The sequence below is a fragment of the Gracilinanus agilis genome, chromosome 2 (genome assembly GCF_016433145.1).
Source record: "Gracilinanus agilis isolate LMUSP501 chromosome 2, AgileGrace, whole genome shotgun sequence".
Taxonomy (NCBI): domain Eukaryota; kingdom Metazoa; phylum Chordata; class Mammalia; order Didelphimorphia; family Didelphidae; genus Gracilinanus; species Gracilinanus agilis.
In genome coordinates this window covers 721751630-721770521 of record NC_058131.1, presented here as the reverse complement: position 1 = coordinate 721770521, position 18892 = coordinate 721751630, and the positions used below count along the sequence as shown (strand labels likewise).

Here is an 18892-nt window from a genome sequence, read left to right as displayed (position 1 = left end):
GTGGCCAGGCAGCTTTCTAAGCTGAATCTTCACTGTTTATCCCACTTTCAGCCGATGCCCCCACCTTGAGCTTTTCTTGGGAGACGAGCCATCTGGGCAGCTCTACAGGAGGGGAGTTCTTAAAGATCCAGAGGGTTAGAACAGCCTACAAGATCAACTGAGGGGCAAAAACTAAAACTGAATTAAAAATAAAAGAGAGCAACCTGGAGAAATCTACGGCGGCTCACTGAGTTCTAGGCAACCCATAGGCTGTGTGTTATATTCCATTCTACATTTCAGATCTAAGACCCACTGGAGGGTGTCAAAGAGGCTAGAAAGTGCATGGAGGGATCATCAAGGAAGGGGAAGCCCGTGGCATGCCAGCCATCTTTAATTACCTAAAGGGACGTTATGTGGAAAAGGGATTGGCCTCCCCTAAAATCACTCCTTTGCTTCCGTTCCATTTCGGCTGATGATACCACCCCAATTTGGACCCCAATTCTCAGTTTTATCTGGGATGAGGAAAGGCAAGATAGGAGCCCAAGAGGCACCGCGAGCGGAGGGTAGCAAGCCCAGGTCTTCCAATGCCAAGTGCGCTGTTCCTCCTCTCGTGAGCCAATGCCCCTCCTGGCGCCTTGGATCTGGGATTCCCCCAGTAGAGGGAGTTCTAGGAGAGAAGCTCCCTCTACCGAAGCACCCTGCTTCTAGTCTGCTGGGACCACTAGAAGTTTGGGGACTTAGCCAAGGTCAAAAGCCCAAGGGGTGGTAGAGCTGGTACTTGAACCCTAGTCTTCCTGTTGCCTTGGTTAGTTCTCCAGGCAGTGGCATGCCCTCGTGCAGTGGGGCCCTAATAAAAACCAGCTGAGTTGGCTTCTTCTAAATTGAACTATTTTCTTCAACTGTTAACCATGAAGAAATTTGAGATTTAGAAGAAAGAAAAAGGAGGGAGAGGTCAAAGACGGTGGAGGATTTTCTTTCAAGTTCTTGCAAATAACGGCAGCAAAGATTGTCGGGGGGGGGGGGGGATGTCCGGCTGTAGCCACACATTTGGGATTTAGTCCTCTGCAGGAGACAGGGTGAGGCAGACAGCTAGACATCAATGGTAGAGTCAGGAAGGACTGAGTTCACATCCTGCTTTGGACACTGGGTGAGCTTGGGCAAGTCACTTAAGCTCTGTTTGCCTTGGCTTCCTCAACTGTAAAATGGGGCTGATACTAGCACCTATCTCTCAGGGTTGTCGTGAGGGCCAAATAAGATCACTGTAAAGCACTTGGCTCAGTGCCCAAAGCATTCTCGGTGCTCTATAAATGCTAAAATTATGATTGTTATTATTATTATCATATGGCAAAGGACCCACAAATAGAACTGAAGAACTCAGCTGACGTTCCAGGTCAACATCCAAAGTCAGTAGCTGTTTATGGTCCTGCCCCAAATGTCTCCTCAGATCCAAGGTGGCTTGAAAGGTTCCCAAGCTAAAAGGACATACTAAAGTGGACAGATGCCACCCTGCTCCTCGGAGGTGGCTTAGAACATAGGACTTGAGTAGGAATCCCAGCCCTGTCTCCCAATAGCCGAGTGACTGTGGGCGAATCCCTTAACGTGTCATGCCATTTGATTAAAAATAAATAGAAGGGCTAGCTATTATTATGGACAATAGCAAATCATTCTGAGCCTCAGTTTCCTCATCTGTAAAATGAGGGATTTGGACTAGATGGCCTCAAAGGACTCTTTCAGGTCCCACTGTTGTTATTCAGTCATTTCCAGCCATGTCCAACTCTTTATGACCCCATTTGGGGTTTTCTGGGCAGAGAAACTGGAATTGTTTTGCCATTTTCTTCTCCAGCTCAGGAAAGGGAGGCAAAGTTAAGGGACTTGCCCAAGGTCTAACCCTAAATCTACCAGCTTCCTCTGATTCTTTGCACCGCGAAGGAGCTTTAGGCGCGTAGTAGGACTTCCATCCGAGGGGGGTGCCTGGCCTGGCGGGAGCCTCTGGGGAAGTGTTTCTCCCTCTTCCATTCATTTCTTTCTCTTTTTTGTTTCTGGCGCAGACCTGCCCCTCAGTGTCCACCACAAGTGCCCAGACCCTCGTACGTGGCCGGCACGAAATGAGCGGAGAACGGGCCCCTTGGTTCAACAGTGAAGACAGAAGTTTGCACTATCTTAAGGCTCCAGTGGGAGTTCCTTTTTTTGTATCAATCCTTAGAATGTTGAATGTTGAAAACAGCCTTGTTTCTAAGAGCTCTGAGCTCCTGCCTTCAGTCCTGGGCTGTGCTATGGTGCTCTGGGGACCTGCTCAGGTACTTGTAAATTATTAATTTATGATGAATATTTATTACGGCGCAGCGCACTGTAGTAGATATTTGGGTTTTTTTGGCCATCTCTGAGTTTTCCTTGGAAGGAAATCTTCTTGTTGTTTTTAATATTTTAGTGAACTTGAAACATTCCGCTTTGGGGGATTCTAGGCCAAAGGCTGGCTTTGGGGTTCTCCGCTTGAGCGCAGGAGTGGCGCTAACAGATAATCAGCCAGCCAGCCATTGTGATCATTAGGAGCGCTGGTCGTGGATGGGCTTCCCGAGAGTGAGCCTCTCATTAAGCCAGGGATGCCAGAGCTCTCTGTGTGCGTCTCAAACCATCACATTTGTGCTCGTGAAGGGTCCATCGGGAGACCTACCCCAAGACAGCTGCTCTCCCTCCATTGGCACGGGCAGAAAAGGGTCTGATTTCATGCCAGGAATCATTAAACAGACTGGAACTAATCACCACCGTTGGTGGGGATGGAGGTAGTCAGGGGCAGAAGTGAGATAAACTACAGGAAGCCTGTTTTCTCCAACAGAAGGGCCGGGGGGAAGGGGATCCCTAGCAGCTTCAGAAGCTTCCTGGACCGAGGGGGCACGAGCCCCGCCTGAAATGAGGCAGCGGAGCCATTCCTTGGCCAATAGGTTGATCTGAACCAAGTCACTCTCGGGACAGACTAGCATTGGACCATGTGAGCGCTGGGGTTTACGTGCTCTTTGGGCTGAGCGAGGTAGCATATTTCTCCAAATTACAGTAGTTTGGGCAAGCCGGTTCCCAAGCAGGTACTGTAAATATTGTCTCCTTCCATTGCCAGGGGGCTAACCAGATCACCTCATTGTTTACTCAACTGTAACGCAGTCATTCTGGATTCCTGTGGATGGACCAGCCTTTCCCTGGGACCAGAATTCTTTTCAGATGTGAACTAGTAACTAGATATATCCAATCAATACTCCAGAGAAATTCCTTTTGTTACTGCTCTGCTCAGGCTTACTCAGAACTGGTTCATTATTCTGCTTGCATCAGTTCTAGGAAAATGGAGTCACGTACCCATTCGTATCTCCAAGCTTATCCCCAGCGTGCGAGCTCCATTTTCTCTGTCACTTACCCTTTTCTTTGTAAAACGTTGCTCTGGTTTCTCTTTGGAGCCTTCTCCGTCTCCCAGGCTATCTGTAAGGTCGTAGAGCATACCTGTTTGGGAGACACTCCCAGCATCTTCCTACCTGTTGAGCATCACGGAGGAGAGAAGAAAATGGATGTCCTTGCCCCGACGAGGCACAAACCCCAAGTCTGGCCAGCTGCCCCTCCAACCCAGGCCTAGAGAGCCAGCTTCCCGGGGAGAACTTAAAAAGCTCCTGTCTGGTTCTGTGTACCCCATCTTTGGTAAGCAGAGACCCCATCGTGCTCTCCAGCGCCCTCCTCTGGGATCCTCTGGGATTGCAGTTTTCCCCTTGCACACAAGTGCCAAGGGTTCCATAATTCATTTGGAGAGCTCAGAGATAGACTTTCCCTCTCATTTCAAGAAGCAGGAAGATAGAATGTCCAGGGGCTCTTTCTGGGTTTTTCTCTCCAGAAGACAGTCATATCTCCCTTTCCTCCTGCTTTCCCCATATCTAGGCAGCGATGGCTTAGCCAAACAAATGCCTGTCACACACAACTAAAGCAGTTAGGGGACCCCCTCCAGTCCCTCCCGCCTCTTAAAGAACACCTTGGTTTGGAACCCAACCACCAGCTTCTTTCTGCTCCTTTGGAAGACGTGTTGGGAAACGTTCCTGTTGTCTGTTCTTTGTAGGAAACTTAGAGAATCGCTTTACTTGTTCTTTACATTTGTACTCGATTTGATCATTATACTGAAACCAAAGCAGGTGCTATTGAAAATGTTTACAAACCATTTGGGGTGAATCGGGTTGTTCTTTTGGGGAGACGAAGGCCTTCAGTGCGCCAGCAAGAGGATGCCCGCTCCCTTCTCTCTCCCGGTAGCTGTACTGTCTGAACTGGGGCGATTCAACTTAGAAAAATAATCGCTGAGGACTCTAAAGCTGTGATCTCACTTCCCAGCACGACTAGCTGTTTGGAGCTGCCAAAGACATCCCTACTGACATAATGACTGACATGAGCCACTTCACTGAGGCCTACTTAAAATCTCCTTTGATGGAAAGCTTCACTATAGGGAGGCAGGAAGTGGGAAAGGGCATGCCTACAAGGACTAGATTCATCCAAATAAGGCCTTTGATGGAGACCTTCCATTGCCATCTGACTTATGGCCAGGGTCTGTTTTGGTTTGGGGGTTCAGGCAAAAGGGGAGATCTTTCTTGAGCCCCCTGATGCCATTAGCGGGAGTACAAAACAGGAACCAGACTGTATCTGAAGGGGCTGCATTATTATTTACTTTCTGGGAATGAGCCACCACTATTCGGAGATCTTTGCAAATGTTTTCAGGGAGATCACCGAGTAATTTGGAGTTGGAGCTCAGAGGTGAAAAATGTCTCCGTGCTAACTAGCAAAATCTCAGGCTCTGACAGCGGGAGGTCTACAGCTTGTTTCTCAAGCTCTTAACTTAGAATTAACCATTTAAAGTCGTTTGGTTAATCCATTTGTTTTCCCGACAAATGGAATCAGGCCTGATGCAACAAGGAGGCCCAACACATATTTTCCATTGTCAAAATATGGCAGCAAGGGAGGCCCCCACTCCCCGGTCTGAACCTCCACAACTCACACATGTACGGTGGCATCACGCCAACCACAAAAGCAACAAATTAAACCAAAAGAGAATAGCAGCTCAGACAGGCCTCAGGGGGGACATTTTTATGCCTCCTTAACTTTACTAGGAACTCTCAGGCCATCGTTCTGGACAACCAGTAACCTCTCCCACCTTCTCCGTGCACAAGGGCTACCTTGCTGTGCTGGGTCAGAGAACAGTTCAGAATGGGGCATCTCCATGAGGGTCGAGGCAGTGTGTGTGGGGGGGGAGTTACCCCAAATACCTGGTTTGTACAATCAGCGTTCAGGCAATGATGACCAAGCTGCTTGAGGTGATGGGCCTCTTCCAGAAAGCAAAGGAAATGTCATTGGCTTCCTCCTCTGGTCCTTCAAATACAATTCCATCTTATTTTGACCTTCTGACTTCCTATTTATCACTTCATTTTTTTGAGAGTGGGATTTCCCATCCCTACCCAGACTTATAAGGACCCTTCCCGCTGGGGCCTCCAAGGCCTTCTTCTCTCCGTCAGAAGGTACCCGACTTCTATCAGTGTTTCGGGGCCCTCGATCTGACTGGTCATTCCTAACGATAACAACATATACACAACACTAGGGACCAGGCACTCTCATCTGAACTTCGCAACAGTCCTGATTATCCCCATTTTACAGATAAGTAAACTGAGGTTGAGATTTGTGTAGGGCCATCCAACTAGTAAATGTCTGAGGCAGAATTTGGCGTCGGGGGCTCTTGGCCCCAGCGCTGCTTTTCCTTGCTCTTCCCAGGTTGTTAGCATGATGCTGGCATCACGTGTAGGAGCTGACAAGGATGCCGGAGTGGTGTGATGGGGGCATTTCAGGCATTGGGACGATTGGATGGGAGAGCCAGCGGTCTGCCCCTTCTGCCATGTCTGTCTGCCTCTTCTGAGAGGGCCAGCTCACAAGGCATCATCCCTCCCCCCTCAGAACTTGGAGCTGCTAAAACGCAGCCCTTGAAGGCCTCCTCCGGTTCTCCCCCATTTCTCAGATAATGACGTGCTTAGAGAGTTCCTCCAGGCTGGGCAGATAAGCCGGATTCTCCCGCCTTGCTGGCTCGCCTGTCCACATTCATCTGCTGGGCCCATTCACCCGGCTCCAAAAGCCTAGAACTTTCCATGGATTTGGTGAATGGCCTGCATTACTACTCAACAAGGAAATCGGAGCCCCCCAGCCTGCCTGCACTCCCACAGGGTCTCTGAGAAAAGACCACGTAGAGGCCCTTCTGTCCAGGACAGCCGGCTCTGCGGGCTTTTCCCTGCCTGCCTGGGCACTCCTCGCTGTCCGCTGCCAAAGAAATAGTGTGAGGAAGGCCAGTGTCTGCCCCCTCCCGAGCCTCTCCTAAACCACTGTCTGCCCCCAAGCCAGGTGCCCTTTTCTGTGCTTGGGGAGGAGCCATGGAGAGAGGCGACGGCGCGCTCCAGGGGCTTCCTGCCATTCTAACCGCTCAGGGAGAGAACCCACCTGGGCGCCCCTCGGACCCCGGCCAGAGACCTCTCCGAAGGGCAGCGTCTGCCGAGAGTCCCAGGCGACACCTCCTGGGGGCGCTTCTCCGGGGGCTCCTTTTCCCAAAGGCCAGCTCCGACTAGCGGAGGCAGAACCCAAGTGGGCAGGGGCAGGGGGGTAATGAAGGGAGCGTCTCGATGGCCGCTGGCTGGCAGTCATGCTCTTGGCGATCCTGGAAGTCTTTTGGGAAGCACTTTAAGGCTGGCCCAAGGACAAGTCCTGCATTTCAGGCTGGACGAGCTGGCCGCGGAGGGGAGGAGGGAAACGAGGACCGCGAGTCTCGGGTCGCTCCAGGAAGGTGCCAGCCCGGCGCGGTCCTGATATCATGCTGCATCCATTTATAGAGCTTTTGTTTGCTAGACTTTCTCGCAGACTTTATTACAGTCGGTGTTACTTTTGTGCGCATTCCTTGTATCGAGGTGCTACATACAGGTGAATACGGCCGATGTTTCTATAGGAAAGCCGTCGCTGTTAATACTACTATATCCAATAAACCGTGAACATGTAGTACAGACTGGTCTCTGTTGTTGGGGCCGGGGGGGGGGGGGCGGGGAGGAGAAAGGATAGGCCGAAGCCAATGCCAAGAAGCCGCTTCCCAGAGCCCCGGTGAGCCCCAATCGAGCCCCAACTCCGCCAGTGCTCGCCCCGTATCCCCAAGCATCCCAGAAGTCTTCCCACTCTCTCGGGCTCTAGGATAAAACCAAGGCAGGCTCTGGAGGGGGCTGGACTCGGGGTTCCCAGGAAATGGCCCCCCAGGCAAGGGAGTCTCGTGGCACCAAGCAGAGATTCTGCCTGCTCACCTTGGGATGACAACCAGAGATGAAGCATGGGGGGAAGGCTGGACTCGGCAGCCCAAGCAGAAGCGAGGGTTTTCTAGCAGATGTTTTTAAGGGCTGGGATAGGACCTAGAAGCCCCTTGTCACAGCAGGAAACGGATGACTGAATTGCTTGGGGAGAGGGGAAGGGGCTTTCATGGGCCGTTTCTTCCCGGCTATTGTTTAGCTGCCCTTTCTTGATCCCCCAGCCACCCACCCACCCGACTTTGGAAAGGAGGGAGAAAAGGTGTGGTTCCTGCTTTTTTCGGCAGTGGGGTAGCAGTGGTTAGCGATATCTTTCTAGGAGGACAAGGCAGGGAACAAATGAAGGAGCCCGTTCAGGGCACCGTGAGGAAATCTTTTGGTTTCTCTTCCAAAGGCTTAGAAGCAAAATGGGATGAAGAAAGGATGTTGGTCTTAGAGCTGGAAGACTCGGGTTCAAATCATGCCTCAGTTCAGGGTTGGACTTGATGAATAGTTAGAACACTGAGGTTCCTTCTAGTTTTATATTTGATTCTATTAAAACTTGCAAAAACTGACTTTTCTGTCCAAATTTCCAAAAAAAAAAAAAAAAAAAAGGTTATATCAGCTCACTCTGTAATACTTTAAAGTTCACAAAGGACTTCCTTTCGTCCTTAGCACCCTTGTGAGGCAAGCATAATTATCCCCCTTTTTCAGATGAGAAAACAGAGGCATCAAGAGTTTAAATGGCCTACCCGGTATCTGAGACAGAATTCAGACCCATTTCTTCCAGACCCAAAGTCCAGCTTTCCCTCCGTATGTGTCCCTGCCCATTATCCAAAGAGCATAAAGGAAGGCATACTCCAGAGTCCACTTGGTTCTTCCTGGGGAAATTAACTTCTGGCTGTCGAGTTCTTGTTATTACAACACCTATCAAAGGTTTGGGGTTTTCCGGTGGGAAAGAAGCATCTCCGGCAATTTGCCAACCCACATATTAAATTTCATTGGCACCTTTTGTCTCTGTCATCATATTAGAAACCAACAGAGTTGGGAAATATTAGTGGCTTTTGTCAAAAATGAAATTCAAAAATGTGTCTGGGACCTGGAAAGGAAATAAAGGTAGAATCAATAATAAATATGGAGAGCAGAAAAGGCTTCCAAAAAGTCACCGAGAGAATGTGTGCTTTATTATTTTTTTTGATTTTTAAAAGGATTCTACTTGAGTCAAACTATAAGTTATCTTGGAAAAGGCTACTAGAACAACTCTTAAGGTGTGCAGAAAATAAGAATAAAATAATAAATATAGTAAGGTAGCAAAAGGCAGGTCTCTACATGGCGGGCAAGCCCAACTCCGAAGGCAGCTGTCCCAGGGAAGGCACAACATCGCCAGGAGGTTTCCCAGAATCAGTAATGCTGACTGGTGCTTCTCTTTGCCCCAACCCTTAGCCCACATGAATTACCTTTAGGTTGACCTTTGCCCTGCTGAGAAAAATCTCAGCCCTTCTGACTGCTTCTCTCAAATTGCAGAGAGTAGACTGGTGGCCGGTCACATTGTGTACCGATTCTAAAATGTTCTGGCTCTTCTGTTTGGCTGTTTGAAGCTACTGATTGATAATCACTCCAGTATACAATTCCTTTCACCTCTGCCTTGAAATGGGCTCTGGGAGCTTAAAATGACTGATCCAGACCACCGCCCATCCCAGCTGTACCTGTCTGCTAAACTCTTAACAACGGAGGCAAATGCAAGCCCCAGAGATACAATGGCTTCTGCCCACTGCTGGAAAGAAGCAGCATAGGCTATCCTTCAGTGCCAAGTTGGGAATTACAAAGAAAAAAACCTTTCACAGGATGTCCTGGGCATCAACATAAGGAGCTGACCAGCCCTCCAGAGTGAGCACTGAGGGCAGTCCTGACGGCTGGACTGGGAAGTTGCAATTGTGGGACAATCATTATTGAAAGCACATGAAGGAAAGGATTGCAGAGGCTCCTGGAGTGGCTGAGGAACAAATAAATGGTTGTTTTTGTATCTCCTGGGCCTAAACATCTGGTTTCACATCTGTTTCCAAAAGGACAAGGACAAGAAAACATACGCATGCCCCCACACACACCCACAGACACATGCATATGTAGGTAAAATGATGTATTTGAACATGGGAAGAGTTGTATGTTCCAAAAAGTCACTGAGAATCTACAACTAAATAAGCTATTGGTAGCACAACCTTCCCTCCCAACCAAAGGGCTTGTCTAAAGCCCCACATTCGAGGTTCCCATTCCTTGATATGGATATCTTGAGAAAAGCAGCCTGGGGCTCAGCTCAAGTAAGAGGTCTTCTTCAGGCTGAGAATTCTCTTCTGGTCTTCTAATAAAGCAATCACATTCTAAATAAAGGAGCAGAGAAGCCAGTGAAAACCAAGAACTCTGAAAATGGGAGAGAAAGAACCCTCAGAAGCCCCACTGACCTGTCTGTCAAACACTCGGGCCATCTCTAGGACACCTTTGCCAAACTGAAAGAGAATGCAACAAGAGCTCGAGTTTTTTTCAGTAAAATCTTTTGGGGGAAAAAAAAGTATTGGGCTGTCTAGGTACCTCATTTTTGACACTTGGATCTGCTCCTTTTTCAAGAAGTAATTGAACCAGCTCTTCGTGGTTATTTAATACAGCCACCTGAAATAAAGAATTGTGGGGATCTGGGGGAGGGAGCTGAGCAGCTGTGGCTTCCCAGCCAGACACTAGAAGAAGGACCCTGGACAGCTCTAGTCAAGCCCATGGTTAACATTGCCATGCACATTGTGCCACACTCCCCCACACAAGCACACCCTCTTCCAATCTGCTTACTTTCCAAACCAAGAAGGAGGCATGTTCTATTAAAAGGAAATCAGAAACTCTTGCCCTGGCCAGGAAACCTACATTTCACAAATCAACAAATTTGTTTTATATCTTATAATGATTTGGGGACAAAGTCTTTGAAAAATCTTGTGTTTATCCTAAGAGTCCTTCAGAGAGAGGGAAAGCCCTGCCCTCTGGCTGGTTGAGCCAACAAGGACAGTCACATTCTAGATACACAATGAGGCTCTAGGCCATCAAAGGATACCATTAAGGGAGTCTTCCCATCTTTATCTTTCATGTTCACATCTGCACCAGCTTCAATTAAGAGGGAAGCCACTTCCTTGTTTCCTGATACTGCAGATACTCTCATCAGTGGTGTCCATCCTGAGCCAGTGTCTAAGGCATCTATCTGAAACACAGAGGGGAGTCAAGATTAGCCTTTTTTAAGTCATCATCATTGAAATAAAAGTAGAAGTGACACTGATCCCACCAGATTCTTGCTAAGTCACAGAAAAGACTTTTTAGATTCGGTGAGACACCAGAGATTTAAAATTGGGCCCAGAAAAATAAGGAGACTATCCAGACCCCATTGATTCAGATTCATCTACAGCAAAGACCCAGATTTGGATTAAGACACCACGAAGACCAGTGGACCCGCAGAAAGCTCATCTCTGTGTTCTCCATCTGAATTCCCACCCAGTGACAGGGCGAGAGCCACTTACTTTACTGGAAAAGTTCTTAAGAGTTGTAAGACCAATAAAACGTGCCAGAGGACTTGCCCCACCTGGGGCGCCAATGCCAGCCTCTCAAGCACTCAGACCTGGGTTACTATAATCTTATCCAATGGTAAAAGGAACATTTCCCCTGTCCTCTCTGCTCCAGATGTTTACATTTTTCATCAACTTAACAAAGGAACGGTTTTCATAAACAAAAAACCTAAATACTGCTACATCTCTTAAAGATAGGACTTTCTAGGAGAGCAGAATAAAAGTACATGAGTAATAAGCATCTCTGAAACTAGCAAGGCTGGACCTTGGACAACATACACCTGAACTGAGAGACAGAGGACATGCATCTGACCTACCCCTGAAATAGAGAAATATATAGAGACAGAGAAGATAGCAGCTATGAACTCTTAGAGGGGTTGTAATCTGTGTGGGCAAAGGGTCTATCTTCACTAATTATGTCCTGATTAAAAAAAACCCATGAAGCACTGGCATAAGCAGTTTGCAAGAATAACTGGGCATTTTTATTTTTCAACAACAGCAGCATAATAGAGTAGAAATTCTGGTTAAATGCAAGGTTGCATTTTTTCAATGTTTAACCACAATGCAGTCTCAGAACATGTCCTCATCTTGAATCACCATAGCCTTGGGAATGAGTACGGGGGTCACAGACACCATGATATTTGCAGCTGACCCATTTTAAAGCAAGTCATCTGAAAAATCATTCAGAAATGTATGTATGTTCATATCTTACTTTGTGCAAAGAATTGTGTCCCTGCATAGGGGGCAGGGAAGCTAACAGGCTAAATGCCTGTAAATTCACTAAAGTAAAACAAAAAACTTCTTTCACTCATTGGATTTCATGATGGACTTGGCCTACAAGCCTACCAGGTAGCCAGTTAGCCCAATGTCAAGCTTGGGTAGCAATTCTCACTGGGTTCATTTATCCTATTGCCGACTCAAGACAGGCATGTCCCAAGTTACTTCTATTGGTAGAGCCATTGTTCTGCTCATATTTACAAGTTTACTGTCATGCTAGTGGGAAAAAAAGTGTTAATTTAACCATACAAAAAAAAATAGGTTGACTTGGAAGCCTAAAGAATATTTTTATCTTTTTTTAATCATTCAGGATTTAGTTATTTAGCAATTATTGTTAATTCCCATCATTCCACAGGCCAAATGTTGCTCACAAATACTCTATATCCTTATAATCAATCGCTGGGTTAAACTGCCCAGATTTCTCCCAAGTCCCTCAACATGGTCCAATAACAGGGGAAATGCAGAGGAATCATTTTAAGGACTTTGTGGCCCAAGGGAAGGGCACTGATTTGTTTCTTTAAGGAAATCTTTCCTCGGCCATGCAAAAACCCAAAGAGCCCCAAATATGGCATCATACTTCAGAATCATGCTTGAACAAGCTACTGGCCTTTATAGGAGACATGACTTTTCTTAAGCTGAGTTTATTTTCTGGAGCATCCATTTAATTTCTCAGCACCTGACAGTGTCTGGCAGTCTCAATTAGGGGAGAATTATGCCCATCAATCCTTATTTCCATTGCTTGAAATTTTAATTTTGCTTCCTTATGGTCCTGAAGTAAAGTTTTCAAAGATATCACAGGTAACTAAGATTGATCAAATTTCTCTCCATCCATCTCCTAATAACTGTGGAAGGTTGACTAAGCTGTTCCACTCAAATTGATCCCTTCTGTGGCATGGTCTCAAAAGCAGCTCAGTATAGAGGAAATTCAGGCAGAAGAACCTCAGAAATACTATAATACTGGGCTCTTGGCAAAGCCTGGTCTTGTGCTCAAAAAGGTGTCAATGTAATTGGAAGAATCTTGAAGGCAAATCTAGAGCAAAACAAATTATAAAAGCAACTCATCGAGCTACAGAACTAGCCTTCTCTTGTCTAATCCTTTCTTCCCACGTTGAATGACCTTCTCTGTGCCCTCTAGAAATCTTGTGACCATCCCAAGCATCTGATGTTCTTCTTTTCCAGGCCCATCAGCTTTTCTGATAAAAAGCAGAAGCATTTACTGATCAAAATGACTTCATGTGGACCATTCCCTAAGGCCCTACATTCATTCTTGAGGGTCACAAGAGATAGCACCTTTGGGTGTGCTCTGACAATGCCCCTTTTCCTGCAAGGTGGAATACTTTACTGAAAACCCATACCTGGCAACCATCCTTAATCATCCATTCGATGATGTTCGAATGGCCTCCATCAGCAGCCCAGTGCAAGGCTGTACAGCCACCCAGGTCTCGAGCATCCCAGGAGGCGCCATGTGCTCTGAGGTACTTAACAACATCCAAGTGTCCAGCATAACAGGCAAGCATCAGACTGCAACAGGAAGAAGGGCAAGCGTCAAGGTGAAGACCCGAGCACTGGGGTTCATACGGACCACAGGCCCACATCTCAACTGACTAGGCTCTACTTGCAGATGGTGACCTGGATGAGAAACCCCTGGATATTCCTGGAGGATGCAAATACCAAGGCTTTGGAGTGGAAGATGAAGAAGGCCAAGAAGGCAGCTCTGATGGAACGAGGGCCCCCTCCCTTCTCTGGTGAGCCAAATAAAATCATTTGGGTACATCTCTGGAGTCTTTAGGCACTCCACAGGCTGTCAGAAAGCAAGTTCTCCATTCTGCAAAAGTGAGGTCATGATTCTCTCCTACCCCAGCAGCAAAGCTGAGCTCGAGCACAGGAAGAAAGCCACCAGAAGCACCAGTTTGTGCACCGTGAAGGCCTTACGAACAAGGAGTAATTTGCTTGTAATGTTCAAAGAGAAAATAATGAAGTTATCATCTTTTGCTGGCTTAGAAAGAAAGTGTAACTTAGTGGATAGAGTTTGTGTCAAAGCCAGAAAGACTCGCTAGCTCACATACTAGCTGTGAGGCTCCAAGTAAGTCACTTTATCTCTCTGCATTCTGGGCCAAGGACGTGGCTGGAGGGCCAGATATATTGCCAAGAAACCAAGAATGGTTGTTACTTTTTTAAGTGTTAAAAACCCCTTTATTTAAAAATGTAAAAACATTCTAAACTAGGTTGCATGGAAGGTACCAACTTTGCATGGAGAGTTTCCTCCCCTGGGAACTCCCTTTCCAATGAAATCACCGGGCCACTATGCTTATTTTTCTCTAACCCAAAAGACATTATTCATTCAAGTAGGGGATGTTTCAAATAAGGACGCTCAAAATTTTAGAAAAATAAAGACATCATCTACACAGGATGTGAGCAGAGAAAAGGTAGGATGGAATTTGAGCTCTCCAAAAGCCCTGTATATTTTTACTTTCCCGGGGTCCTCGTGAAGAAAGACTGCTTTTACATTTCAGGCTGGACACCTACGAGTCCTATCCATCCTGACCGCCACTGTTTCCTCTTCCTGTCCAGCTTCCAAAGTTCAAATACAGAGGCACATGGAAGGAGGAAAATAGAGAATAAAGAGTAAGGTCTGAGGTTATTCAGCTATCCACGACAAAGAGAGATTTCATCTTTGCTCTCTTATTCAAGTTAAATTCTCATAATTATGTTTTATTGCTTTAAAGTCCAGGAGAGTAAACTGTGTCCTAAGATTTTGCTCAGAGGCCACCCTGACCGGTCTTGTGATTTTTAAAGACAAGGAAACTGAGGCATGGTGGGGTTAAATGATTTCCCCACAGTCAGACATATTGACAATGAAGTGGGAAGAATCTATAGGAAATGCTGCTTCAGGAACAAGGTCAAGTCATCGAAGGAACAAAAGGATTGGTTTTAGCTGGGCAAAACGTAGGATTTTTTAGTGGGCCCTAAACAAAGCTATAGAAAAAAGTAAAAAGTGAGGCCCTCCCAGAGCTGTGGCCCCTCAACAGCTGGATCTGATTGGAGATGTTGGTGTGAATAGAGGGCTCCTGGCTTCTCATGGCCCCCGAGATCCGGGCTTAGCATCCAGGCAACAGATGAAGATGAAAGCCCTCAAAAGCTCACTCCCATTCCAGTAGGAAAAAGAAGGGCCAAAGGTCTGCCGAGAAGAATCCCACCAGCCTAATGGCACAGCTTCTGCCCTTCTTTCTCCAGTGACATGGGACAGAAACGTAAGGGCACCTTTTCTCTTCCTTCAAGTCTGACACACTCTCCTGTGGCTAACTCATGGCATCCTTCGAGGGCGTCTCAAGTAGACAAAGCAGTCTCTTCACAACACCCCTGGGAGCTCAATGGCTTCCCCCAAGCAAGTCTTCAGAGGGAAAGATGGCAGAAAGAGGCTTAACAAGAAGATCCATTCATGCATCAAATACAGAATTCTTACTATATGCGAGGAGGCCTTTCCCTGAAGGAGCTTACTTGTTGGGAGTGGAGGTGAGGCAAGTATGAAAGTCCTGAGAATGCTCGGCAGGATGGAAGCGGTCATGAGGAATGTGCCAGGAAAGTGGTCTGTTCCTTCAGGAGAAGGAGAGAATCGGGGGAGACTCCCTAAAGGCAACAGCCCAAAAAGAGATTAATAAGAGACTCTCTGGGCAACAGAATCAGCCCGAGCAAAGAGGAGGGAGCTGGAGGGCTGTGTGTTTTGTGGTGGTGGTGGCTATTCAGTCAGGTCTGATTCTCAATGACCCCATTTGGGATTTTCTTGGCAAACTCTGGAATGATTGGCCATTTCCTTATTCAGTTTATTTTACAGATGAGACAACTGAGGCAAATAAGGTAAAGTGACTTGTCTAGAGTCCTACAGCTGATGAATGTCTGAGGCCAGATTTGAACTCATAAAGAGAAGTCTTCCTGATTCCAAACCCAGGGCTCAATCCTCTGTGCCATCTGGCTGGGTGGAGAGAATGTTGAATAGAGCACGGGGGGACATACAGAAGAATGGAGTGGAGACAAAGCTAGACATGGAGGCTCAGGCCAGAGCATAGAGGGCCCAGCCCAGAGGACCAAGGCCTTCAGACTGAATGTGGTAGGACTGGCTGAAGACTCTTATTTTAAAAAGGGGAATGACTTGACTGGAGCTGCCCTTGGGGATACCAGTCAGATGGTGGCATGTAGGGAACGAGGAGAGGCTCCTGCTGGGAAAAGGGCAATGGAAGTCCTTCCACAGAGCGGGCAGAGCGGATCACTCAGGCCACACTCCTCCCCGCCATCCAAGGAGCTCCGTCCAACTCCATGATGAAACCCTGGTCACCCACCTGTCCTTCCCGCTTCCATTCTTCATATTGACATCAGTCCCGTTACCAATCAGGATTTTCACTAGTCTGAAAGAAGAACATCTTGTCATCTGGGTCTTCTCCATAACCACTTTTTAAGGAAATGTCAAAAAATATGGGATGGGCTGTCCCCACAAGCTTCTAAGGAGAAAACGGATTCCCCTATTCCCGCTTGTCTCAAAGACAGAGCACAAAGAGAGCTGAGAAATGCCAAGGCCCTGCTCTTCTATGGCACTCGACTGCCACCTCGCTTGCATTCGGCATCCCCTTCCCCAGTGCCGTCTGGCTTCCATCCCAACCACTTCAGAAGTGCCCACCTCCCGCCCAGAGACAGGAAGAGCAAACATACCGTATGTAACCTTTCTGGGCAGCCACCATCAGGGCCGTAAAGCCAAACTTATTGGGAACATCAACCTTAACATGGCTTCCAAAGAGAAAGGCGAGAGGCATGAGTGCTCACATCCCGGGTCACTCCGGCCCCAATCCAGTGACAGCTCGGGGGAGCTCGGGGGAAAAGCGAGCTTGAAGAACAAACTGGACAATGGAGCCCCATCCCTTGTATGGCACCGAATGGGATTTATAAAGAGGCAAACTGTTTCTGACTAGAGAAGGAAGCTCTTAATGGAAGAATTCTATTTCCTCATGTCAAATTTATAAGGAGGGGAAGTTGAGGTAATTTCCCACTTCAGCTCAGTCTCATCTTAACTCTGAATTCTTTGGGGACTCAGGAAAACGCCAGGGAAGGGCCTGCCCTCCTTAATTCCTTACTCAAACAATGCTTTTGTGAGGACGTTTCTGGCTCCAAAGAACACGAGTGCTTCTGTAGGCAGGGTCTCTCCTTCCACCCCTTGCCCTTGCCCGCCATAGCATGGACAGGCACAAACAGAGGAGAAGATCAGAGCTGCTCCCCAGCTGTCTGGATTGAGGGGTACATTTTTCTTCTGTAGCTCAAAAGGGGCCTCCTCGCATTTGCCTCATCTTCTCAAGCTCTCAGCCTGATGTATTCCAAAAGAATTTAGACGCTACGCGCCATGGAGACATCTTGCTAGAGCTTTGAGGAGCCACCCACAGAAATCACCCCAATGTCTTTAGGTGCCTCTTTGGGTTTCTTTTGAGGGAGACACTGACTTGCTCTCCTTTTTGCATCCCGACGGGTGGTGTGATGTGATGACCTAATCTGACCCTCTACCTTTCCTCCAAGCTCAATCGGGAAGCCTCTAGACAAAGGCTTTGGGGCTCCTGCCTCATGCCAGTTCTGCTGCTTCCCGGCATCCCGCAGAACGTGGGTGGGCTTTGGGGGGAAACACCAGAGCCGGTTCTCTCACCCTCCTTGAAGTATCCGGACAAGCAGGTCCTCATCATTCACATTAACAGCTCGGTGGAAATGCTCACTACTGATGGGCTCTCCTGAAGGAACCAGACAGACAACAGTCACCCCCACGGGCAGGAGATTCCACTTGGGCACACTCCATCGGGCACGGCCCCTAATGCCCCGGGGATCCCGGTGAGCAGCACTCAACTCACTGGGGAAAGTGCAGCAAGCAGAGGCCTTGCTCTGGCAACGTCCTTCAGGAGAAGGAGCCTGGATTGGAGCTAAAAGGTCGGGGAAACCCTGTCCTTTGGGTGTGGAAGAGGGGTTTGGAGAGCCTTTCCCATTGCACAGTCTAGAACTCGGGCTTAAAACTGAAAAACCGTCTCTTGGGAGGAGCAGACGATACGTTTAACTTCATGCACCAAAGAGCCACTGAAAGACTTTGAAAACAAGGGGCAAATGGGGAGCAAGTCTCCTTTGGGGGTTCTGCCGCGTGTATTCACCCTGTTGTGTCCTTTCTCACCGGAGCAGGAGAATGTCTGCCCTTTGACAGGAGGAGGAGAATGAGGAAAACTGTAGGGGGAAGGAGACGATGTGCCCCGAGAAGGAGAAGAGAGGCTGCAGGGGAAGAGTCCCTGGAGGGGGGGAGCCCAATCAGGGTAGGAGCGAGCCCTAACTACTCAGCGACAGCAGGAGAAGAGGGGGGTCTGCAGGGGGCCGGGGGGGCCGGCCCCCCTCTCCAGCTCATTTACCTTCTACGCCCTCTCTGCGGAAAGGGCTCCATGCCTCGGTGGGTGAGAAGCCCGACGGGGCCACCCCAAGGGGAGACCCATTCCAGGCTCTGCCTCCGAGGCTGGGCGCCCAGCACGGCACGGAAAATGCGTGTTCTGCTGCCAGAGGGGGAGTCCTGGGCCCCCAGCAGGAAGGCCATGTGGGCCTAGAGACGTGGCCAACACCAGCACACGCTGATCCAAATGGGCCAGCACCCTCAGGCCCCGGCATTCGGGGCTCTCCAGAAACCTTCTGTGATAAGTGAGCCCCAGCATCAGCCTCAGGGCCTTGCACACACAGACATGCATGTACACGGGCCATCTCCACACGTGTGTCATTGCATGTGTTTTGTGTGCTCTGCACGTGTGCTGGCCACCCTGCATCCTACACACATACACACGTTGTGATCACTCCTGCGGTGTGCATGTTGTCTGCATGCACATGTTCCCATGTACACGTGTGCTTGCACATGTGCGTGTTTGCTCACATGCCGGCACACAGGCTCACCCTACCTGCACGGTATGGCTGGCCCTGGACCTCTGAGCAGTCCTCTCCCGGAGCCAACTACACGGAGTGCAGCCAGGCCAAGCCCGCTGCATCACCTTGAATAAGCCAAGCCTCAGTTTCCACATTTGTAAAATGACCCTCAAACACCAATTCTAACCCCGGCCCAGGAAGAGCTCCTCCTCCTCCTCCTTCCTCTTCCTCCTCCTTCCTCTTCCTCCTCCTTCCTCTTCCTCCTCCTCCTTCCTCTTCCTCCTCCTCCTCCTCCTTCCTCTTCCTCCTCCTCCTTCCTCTTCC

General features: G+C 48.4%; 1 protein-coding gene across 1 annotated transcript in view; it reads right to left on the bottom strand.

Moving 5' to 3' along the window:
- Positions 1-9165: 9165 nt before the first annotated feature.
- FANK1 (fibronectin type III and ankyrin repeat domains 1) overlaps positions 9166-18892 on the bottom strand; it is a 78250-nt gene continuing 68523 nt past the window's right edge. Inside the window, exons 4-11 of the mRNA XM_044662963.1 lie at positions 17334-17415; positions 16358-16432; positions 15991-16056; positions 13012-13177; positions 10378-10521; positions 9873-9950; positions 9746-9790; positions 9166-9664 (exon numbers count right to left, since the gene is read on the bottom strand). Of these exons, the coding sequence (XP_044518898.1) occupies positions 9596-9664; positions 9746-9790; positions 9873-9950; positions 10378-10521; positions 13012-13177; positions 15991-16056; positions 16358-16432; positions 17334-17415 (725 nt within the window). The 3' untranslated portion in view covers positions 9166-9595. The remainder of the gene's footprint in view (positions 9665-9745; positions 9791-9872; positions 9951-10377; positions 10522-13011; positions 13178-15990; positions 16057-16357; positions 16433-17333; positions 17416-18892) is intronic.